Below are 9,724 nucleotides of genomic sequence, written 5' to 3' on the forward strand. Positions count from 1 at the left end.
TTTTCCATTGGCTAGTACCCCTGCGTTATCTTCTGACGAATCATGTCCGCTGCTAACTAGACTTGTATAATCGAATGATGTTCGTAAGGACCAAATTTCTTTGGAAAAAACTGATAAGAAACATATATTGTCAGCTGACAGTTTGTCAACAACGTAACAGTTCACACGCGGACAACAACATGCAGATGATGATGTGTATCAAGTTACAAGCAGGCAATATGCCTAAGTGGATTCAAGACATTCCCCCAAAATGCTTCACAAACTCAATGCAAGCGAAAGCCAGGACAGCAATTTCCGCGCCACCAGATTATCTGCTGCTCTTTACTTATAGCACCTGAAACCGACCTGTGCTAGTACTCCTAGCTAGTAGCTACAAGCAGATTGATTGAACCACCTCATTCGGTTGTTATTTGTGTCTCGGTGCTCTCGTTGCCATAGTAACCAGAAGAATCCGCTAACTGCACGTCAATTATAGGGTTGCTCGGATGATTACTAACCACGCCAATCAGCGAGACACACTCCAGATCGGCAGCTGCACCCCTAAATTTTGTGGAGACCTCTCTAAGGCCTGGCATATAATCGATGTTGATTAATGCCGTACCATGTGCATATGTTTTCCACTGTTGGTCCATTGGGGGGATGGCATCGAAAACTAGCTTGAGCTTCCAGAGACTAGGCATTGCATCCGCCTCAAAATTTACCCAGGCTATACCCCGCATGAACGTAAGCTTGAAGTGCTTGAGAACCGAGAAACCGGCCTTGTCAAAGATGATCGTGTCATCAGGCGGCGTCTCCAGGTACAGCGACAGGGCAGCGAGGGCCGGCAATCCTCTGAGAATATCAGCACACTGTGGTGGCAGTCCCTTGACAGCAATCTTCAAAATGCATAGGTTGCCAAGTTTTCCAACCCACGAAGGTACCTGTGAGAATATGCAGCTGCTGCGCGGCGAGAATTCAAATCTCTGGAGAAGTGGGGGAGGTTCCACGCAATCCCATGAAATGTATGTTTTTGAAGCCGACGTATTTTTAACCGATGAGGCCCGAGCTTCCACTGCTATAGTTTTAAGGTTGCGATGACCTCCGATTAAAGAACCCAGAGCTTCCATGTTTTTCGCCACATGCTGGAAAGTAGACCGTGAAGAAAAGGTAAGATGAAGCTCCTGCAGGTGGTTTAGCTTGCCAAGGCTCATTAGGCTGGGGGAGCTTGTTCTCTCTATCCAATCCAGCAGATCTCTTTCGACCGGAAGACTCAGGTGCAAGTGCAGCAAGCGTGGAAAATTCACATCCCATGGAACAGGAGCAAATCTTGCATCGGTAATATCCAATGTACCCAGGCACTGTAGTACATGGTCCGGCAGTTTGATGCAGACATCGCTTGCAATCTTCAAATATCTCAGCTGAAACATTTCTGAAATCCCAGTGAGGTCTGCTATATCATTATCACTGCGGCCTTGACCACTTAGTTGAAGGTTTAGGACACGGACAAGCTTGAACTCTGTAAGACAAGGCATAGACTCAAGCAATCCAGAAAATCTAACTGACCGAACTAGCGATTTTTGGATGTTTGCTGGTGTCTTGGCATATCTCGCATCACCAAATATGAGCGAGAGTCGACGGGCTTTATGAGAAAGTGACACATTCTTTTGACACCTGTAGTCTATTGCCACGATGAAATTCTCTTCTGCAGACTTATGAGCAATAAGATCATGTACCATGTCATGCACTTGACAGGACAACACCTCATTGTAGTAGTTGACACATGTTGGCTGGATGAAGCTTCTACCGACAAGTTGATAGAAATAGCTTTCTGCAACTTTTTCAATGTCTTGCCCTTCTGTTGTGTAGATCAGACCTTCAGCCACCCATTGCTTAACCAAATCACCCTTTAAGAATGTGTAGCCCTCTGGATACATATTAAGGTAGAGCAGGCATGTCTTCAAATAACGAGGAAGATTATTGTAGCTCAGATTCAGTGCTTGTCTAGTTCTTTCAGAAGTAGGCACTGCAGAGAAACAAGAGATTAACGACTGATGGATGTATGTGAAGAAATCATTTGACATGACAGGCTGGCTTAGTAGAAGACTAGCTATGCTGATTGTGGCTAGCGGCAAACCATCACATATTTCAGCAATTTCATCACAAACTTGTTTCAATTCATCAGGACAATCACTTTCAGAGCCAAAGAGTCTATTAAAAAATAGCATTCTTGAGTGATCATCATCCAGAGGTTTCATTTCAAAGACATGCCCTGACTGATAACAGCTACATGCTACTGCAACGTCTTCGATCTGTGTAGTTGTTACTATTGTGCTCCCTCGTTTACCCTCGGGAAAAGCATGATTAATAATATCCCATACTGATGTTTCCCACAAATCGTCAATAATAATCAGATACCTGCAGCATGCCAAAATTGAGGGGGCATATTAATTAGTGTTTTATGGCGACATTTTGTATGAAGAAAAACAGTAGTACCTTTTGTTTTGTAGATATTTCTTGATATTAGCAATGAGGTCAGTCTTCATAAAATCCTGTGGGGGGTCCGGACGCTGGATTTGCGAGAGAATATCGCGGAAAATCCTCTTCATATCCGGTTTCTTGGACACCCGAATGAAAGCTCGACAATGGTATTGCTTCCCAATTCTGCTGTACAACACTTTGGCAAGTGTAGTTTTACCGAGACATGAAGGTCCAAGAATAGCTACCACCCTGAGCTGCTGCTGCTGCTCTTGATCCTCCCAAAGGTCAGCCCCCAGTGAGTTGATAAACTCACTCATCCAACCATCGACTACAATGTGTGCCGCTTCTTCATCATACTGCACTGAAACCGGAACCGTAGGGCCAACGGGCACAAACCACCGCTTCAGTGTGCTGCAAGAATGGAGACTGTATCTCTGGTGCCGTTCAATCGCCTCCTGGACATACATCCTGAATTCTGATAGCGTTTCCGCAATACTAACAACCTGAGTCTTGGTAGTCCTGGCATGACTAAAGAATTTGAGGAAGAATCTGAATTTGAGGCCGGATCTGGTTGACTTGATGTTGTTGGGAACATGCGAGGGATGCTCAGGCTGCGCAAATATTAAGCTGTCAATATAATCCTCAATGTCGTAAGACAGGTTGCGCGCCTCATTCATCCAGCAGTTGGCCGCCATTGGAGGGTCGTCCACCTCTGACAGTTGATCAAGGTAGGAGTCCATCTTTTCAACGTCATCTTTCAGGAAGCGCATCACCTCCATGGCCCTCTTGACCCTCTTGGAGTTGGAGCATCCCTGTAAAAGAGGAGCGTGCAGCAGCATATCCAGCTTCCCAACAAGGGGTCTCATGGCGCCCAGTGAAGCACTGATTGGGGACCTAATCTCTCTGCCTCGGATCGAAACATCTAAACACACACAAACAAAGGTATAATTAATCAACAAACAATGCATATTACAGTAAAATAATAATAATGAACGACATCAGCCGTGGTCGAGAGACAGCATTGACCATCTTTACACCAAGTAAAGACTCCATACAAGAAGAGGAGAGATTAGAAGATGTGTCCTCATTTTTCATGGAAATGGTTGCCCAAATCGCGTTTCAGGTTAGAAAGGGACACATAGTTTGTAGGGGAAACTTGTAAGCAATTAAACAGTGATTAGCAAGTCAAGTGAGATGAGCTCCTGATGATCTCGGGCTCACCTCTGGTAGAAGGACCTGGATCGGAGAAGACATTGTTGTGCACTTGAGGAGATTCCTCGGCCTCCTCCTCAGCATTAGGTGGAGATCGTACCTGCTGCTTGAGGAGAGGTACGACCTGCACCTCCTCCTTGAACTCTCGCAGCATCAATCAATCAGGAACCTGCAGCCCCCTCTTCAGTCTTCACACCGCTAGCTCGTGATCCGTCTTCCAGCCTGCATCAGATTAGGGCATGTGAGAGGCAGAGGGACAGAGTTCTGGGGAACTGAGTTGTAGTTAGGAGGTAATATTTTTGAGCTGAATAAACTATCCAAGTGATAGGTGATACCAAAGCTGGTAGATCAGTGTTTTTTTTTTTTGCTAGCATGGAGAAGTCCGATAGTGTGCTACAGAAAGTTTTGGTTATAAGGCTATTCAGGAGCTGCTCCGAGATGATGATGGGGATGTAGATAGTTGTGTTAAGTGCTTGCTTCTGTAATTACCCTATGATGAGTGATGACAGGTAATATTTTTCCTCTCCTATCACTCTAGAAATGAAATGTTCTAGCTGCTTGCCAAATAACAAAGGCTGAGATGCCACATTGGGAGTGCAGAAAAATAGCATCGGATGCGGCCAGCTTATAGTACTGTGCTTGTCGGGGGCTCATAGTAGTACGAAAGAACTACGAGCATCGTAATCTTCAGTACCTTCACAAGATGATTCTAACCGCTGCCGCGCATGTCCATAGGTTTTTAAGCATCACGAAACACAATGTGGTGCCCACCCACCTGGTGCTTGAATTGTTAAGCTTATTTCCCATCGATCCAAGCAGCTGGCAGTGCATTAGTTTACTTCAAACTTTGCATTCACTTGAAGCAGACACTGGATGGACTATTGAACTCACATAAGTCTTACATGCTACACTTACCAAAACAATATTTTCACCGCAATCTTCAAAAGGAAAAAAATCATGCGCCCACAGATCAGGAGTGGAGGAGGATCATAAACAAGCGAGTTTCAAGGCGAAATAATATTGGGAGATGGAAAAAGAGGGGGTGACCAGAAAACTGAACAACAACAGGCGACCCCGAAGGGCTTACAGACGGCATGCAAACTTAGAGTGATGCATAATCGTCGGATGCAAGCACCACTCCTCGTGTCGGCAGACAATAGTGACAGCGGAGGATATCTTGACGAGTAGGTGGACCAAGAAGTGAGAAATGTAACCTCAGCGATTATATCGCTCTTGGTGTTTCTAAAGGTGTAGAATTTGATCAATCTTCCAACATTTTTAGTATTGAAATGGATGGTCGAAAGTAACTAATTGTAACGCGGTACATTTATATGGTCAAAAAATGAAAACATAATGCACTCCAAAATACAACAAGTACGACAAAATTTAATACAACATATTTTAAGAAAGCAAAGACTGAGATGGGACCTTGGGAAATAGACTCAGATGCGGCTTAGAATACTGTGTCATGGTTAATTAACCTATATATATATTAACTAAAGCACTACAACCTTCCTCAATCTCGATACATTAACAAGACAAAGCTGGCTCCACTGCTTGCATGGTTCTGTAGGTGTTCAAGTATTTTATAGCAAAGCATCGGGAAGCACACTCCGTCGTACCCGGTGCCTGCTTTGCGCATTGTTAAGCTTATCGTCCGGTTTACAAAGCAAAGGACGGTGACTGACAGTATCATGCGAGGTGTGGGTCGACTTTGCATTGACTCGAAAAGGGTAGTGTTACCGTTTGGATGTACTAGTACTCAGTTATATTTTCACACCACACCTACCAAAATAACATCTACATGAATTTAGCTCTGTGTCTCCTATATATGCCGGCGCAAGACGATTTGAAAGGTTTTTATTCTGAAATTTATTTTTACTTAACTATTTTAATGAAAACATATATTAAACCCATTTAAAGTTAATAAATAGGGAGAAACAAAAAATAAAATTGTTCTATTCCTCAATGAACAGGTTCATATTTTTTCTACATACTAGTCTCATATTGCAAAACGTTCATGTTTACAAAAATATATAGAATAAAATAAACATGCATGACTACGTTGATGTTCATACAGTTCTTTTTAAATATATGCCCTCCCCATCTCCCTTAAAAAAACAAAGTAAAAAAAACTCAAGAACAACAAGCACAAAATTAACACAAAATAAATAATTCAAAAAAGAAAGCGAAAAAAGGAAAAGGTATGGAAAAAAATGGAGAGAACAACAACATGGGAAAATGGGAAAAAGAAAGAAGCTAAATAGGTCGGACGCAAGAATTCGGAGGTGCAGGTTATAGGGATTTTCTGGGGAACTCCTATCCCATGTTCATGCTGTAGATTAGGCCCTATAAAGCATAAGTCTGCTACAAGGGCAAGCCCAATGAGATTCATATATTTTTTATTCCAATGTATTTTATTTCAAAAGAAAAATAAATAAATATATATATATATATATATATATATATATATATATGTATGTATGTATATATTGCGACAATATGGTGATACGCCCGAAAAAATATTCTTATGTTAAGATAAGTGTTCATGTGTTCAGAAAAAAAAGTTGATGTACTTTACAAAAATGTTCACATATTTTAAAAAGGTTCATATTTACAATAAAAAATAATTCAAGTTGACAGGAAAGTTTAGTGTTTCCCAAAAAGGGTTCAGGCGCGACTGATTTATGTTCATGCACTTTGTAGAAAAATTCACATGTTTCCCCAAGAAAATGATAAAAACAAAACCAGGAAACGAAGAAGGAGAAAGGGGAAAATAAAAAATAGAAGAAAAAACACAAAGAAAAAGGAACCAGCATGAAAACCCAGAAGAGAAAAATAAAAGCAAATAAATGGGGAAAAAGGTACATGGGCCAATGCATATGTGTGCTCAGAAGCATGCAATGGCACGCATCATGGTAGAAGCCATGACTGAGCTGGAAATACAATGGGGGCTCCGTCCCGCATTCAGTCACTGCAGCTGCTATGTCCTTGCCATTTCATAAGGAGATCGCTCTCCATGATGGATTAAGCGACCAAAAATAGGACTGGAAAGAAGCAGTAAAGAAGCACCCAGGAGGCCAAGGTGTTCAAGCTCTTGTTTGTCACCAAAGAAATGGCTGATAACCATTTAAATTACTAGGAAGTGAGGCTGCTGCTAGAGTTAGCCCTACGGCAACAGCTAATCATAAGAAAGCACAAGAGGTTTGTGTGAAATGCAGAAAGTGAACTTGCAGAGAATTTTATTATACTAAGAAAATGCAGAGAATTTTGAGAGCTCCGCGACACCGCCTACTGACTGATAGGATGTTATTAGTGACACCGCCTCCTGGTGCCATTTCGACTGAAGAGTCATGTAAGCAAGCTTGTATGTGCATCTTATCCTACTTTGGTTATTTCTTGGGGTGCGTTGATCTACATATAAACTATCTCTTCACATAGTCATATCACATATTTTATTCTTTACTGTGCAGTACCGGTTGATATTTCTAAAATGGGAAGTGAGCTTGCTGCGGAAATCCATATGGCACCAGCTAGTAGTACTGATAACACAATGCTGCTGGCGAATCATGAAGCTTTTGATAATGCACAAGAATATAAGGTAATTAAGTGTTGTATGTGCATCTCATTTTCTTAATTTCCACTTTGGTTAATTCTTGGGGTATGTTATATATACTCTCTCTTTCGAGACGGGAAGTGCAATGGCTGCAAAAATCCATGTGGGACCGGCTACCACTAATAATACGACGTTGTCGGTGAACCACGACGCCTTTGCTAGTGCACAACAAGAATATGGTCCGATCACCAATATTCAAAGCTTTTAAAAAGAGAGGAGGATGGGGTGGCGGTTTGAGAGGATCGGCAGATGGATAAAGGTAATTTACACAAGCTAATAACTGTCTTATATTTCTCGCAAAAAAATTGTCGTATATTCCTCAAATGCTCTCTTATTAGCGTAATTAGTAGAACTGAGGTGAAGTTAGGAGGTAATATTCTTGAGGTGAATAAATCTATTCAAGTGCTAAGCGATACGGTAGCTGGTAGACGAGTGGTTTTTTGGGTCTAGCACGGAGAAGTCTGACAATGTGCTACTGAAAGTTTTGGTTATAAGGCTAATCAGGAGCTGCTCTGAGATGATAATGGGGATGTAGATAGTTGTGTTAACTGTGTAGCTTCTGTAAGTAGACCTACTTATTAGTTATGTCTCCCCTGTTAGAAGTAGAGCACTTATTCCTTTTGCACCCTGTTTCTGAATATTTGTGGGGTGTAACTAAGTGCACATTGAACATTCAGATTGCTTTCTGTTTCAAGATTACTGGAGATGTTAGAAATCTGATGGCTGTTGTATTTGCTTTAGTTTGGACCATCAGGAAACCTGTTCTCATCAGTTCCTAACGATGAATTGGATCGCCGGCTGGTGCCGGGAGTACGAAACAGACTGCTATTCGGTCCTAGATTTTGATGTTTCTGAATTTCACAGAACTTCTACCATGGCCCTTCATTCAGTTAGAGGATGGTGTATTCGTATGCTCTTGACAATGCTATATGGTCCTAGATTTTGCAGAGTTCTGACTCTCCTTTTACGCCTACCATGTCCGTGGTCTGAACTAAGAATTTGCAGAGCAAGTGGATGCCTGTAAGAAAAAGCAAAATGAAGAAGACTCCTCTGCTCCAGCCACTCCATCTTCCTCCTGAGCAAGGAGTGCTATGACCTATGAGTAGTGCATCGCGCTAAGAATTAAATGCCGCTCTGCGCTGCTCCATCAGACTAGCCCTAGCAAGGAACAAGCATCGGGAACCCTAGCTAGCTAGCTACAGATCCAGATCGAGCACTTACAGATCAAGCCGCGATGGGTGCCTCCACTCGAGCTGAGGGGCAGGACGCCGCTGGCGCTGGCGCTGGCGTCGGCTACGGCTCCGGACGACCTCCGCGCAACAGGTCGCCGCCGGCGGAAACATTGGCTCGCCGCCTCTCCGCCATTTTTCTCTCGCGCCTCCTCTGCTCCGGAGAGACACCCCAGGCCGCCGTTCGGGTGACTGACTCTGCTCCCGTAATGGAGCTGTGCGCGTCAACCAACCGCCTCCATGTCCGTCAGATCCGTATCGGACGGCTCGTAAGTCGTAACCGTCTGCACACCTTTGTATAACGCCTTTAGGTAGGTTCAGGTTTAGATAACTTTTTATTAGGGGTTGGTTAGGTTCAGATAAAAACATTTAGAACACAGTACAGACGTAGGCGCTCATAACACACAGTGCACTATTGTGATCAAGAATTGTTGGGCCATAAACCATGTAAGTTAAGTGTGTGTATGGCCAGTGTAACCGGTGAGAGCGTGTGGCTATTTATATACTTATTAAAGCATGTGTTGACACCCTGTTAGGGCATGATGAATGAAATTGAGATCAATCTCCCCTCCTAATCTATCTTCCTCACCCACTCCTTCTTCCTCTCACCTACTCTCCAACGGATGCCTCACAGACCTAGGTTGTTATAGTTGGTAATCAGAGCGAGAATTTTTTTCCCATCGTAACCGCCGCCGCGGACCTCACACCCTCTTGATCGATCTGTAACATCCACCGTGCCGGGTGCACTTCGCCTCGGTGACTTGCGCAAAATCCTACAAGGGGTTCGACATCACTATGTTGCCGTCCAAACCATCGGCTCAAACTCGCAACGTCTTAGTCGTCATCGAGGAAACCACATGTCAGTTGAAGACGCTGCTCGGTACGGTCATCTACTGCCTCGACATGAGCCAAACCACCACTGGCAACCAATTCAAGGCCCAGCTCGCCTACAACATGCATGTGTCGCATGAACTCAAGAATTTGGCCAAGCAAATTGATCTAAGGCAAGCTGATGTGGATGTGGCATGAAAGTCGGCCTCCACCATTGATCCAACCTACGTGGTCACTGCAGGGACTCTAATTTAGTCTGAAGTCATGGTAGATGGCATGGTTTTGTCACGATAGATGTCCTTATGAAAGGACTAAGTCTAGACGCCATCACAACTAGGTGGTTGCTTAAACGTGGTTGATCGGGAACGAAGGACACAAG

General features: G+C 43.4%; 1 protein-coding gene across 2 annotated transcripts; it reads right to left on the reverse strand.

Moving 5' to 3' along the window:
- Positions 1-108: 108 nt before the first annotated feature.
- Positions 109-8,701, reverse strand: LOC123088413 (disease resistance protein RGA5). Of its 2 annotated transcripts, none has more exons than XM_044510618.1 (4): positions 8,507-8,701; positions 3,679-3,891; positions 2,473-3,379; positions 109-2,394 (listed from the first exon to the last, which is right to left on the reverse strand). In XM_044510618.1, exons 2-4 carry the CDS (start codon positions 3,821-3,823, stop codon positions 396-398), a joined length of 3,051 nt encoding a protein of 1,016 aa, XP_044366553.1. In that variant the 5' UTR covers positions 3,824-3,891; positions 8,507-8,701; the 3' UTR covers positions 109-395. The 2 variants fall into 2 exon arrangements, with proteins under 2 accessions (XP_044366553.1, XP_044366552.1); XM_044510617.1 differs by having other exon boundaries at positions 3,679-3,933; positions 8,507-8,695.
- Between the last annotated feature and the right edge of the window lie 1,023 nt (positions 8,702-9,724).

Source organism: Triticum aestivum, chromosome 4A, assembly GCF_018294505.1.
Source record: "Triticum aestivum cultivar Chinese Spring chromosome 4A, IWGSC CS RefSeq v2.1, whole genome shotgun sequence".
NCBI lineage: Eukaryota > Viridiplantae > Streptophyta > Magnoliopsida > Poales > Poaceae > Triticum > Triticum aestivum.

Coding starts and splice junctions, on each gene's coding strand:
- LOC123088413 (XM_044510618.1), bottom strand. CDS start 3,823: ATGCTGCGAGAGTTCAAGGAGGAGGTGCAGGTCGTACCTCTCCTCAAG. Junction 3,380..3,678: donor TCCAGGTCCTTCTACCAGAG/GTGAGCCCGAGA, acceptor GTGTGTGTTTAG/ATGTTTCGATCCGAGGCAGA. Junction 2,395..2,472: donor AAATATCTACAAAACAAAAG/GTACTACTGTTT, acceptor GGCATGCTGCAG/GTATCTGATTATTATTGACG.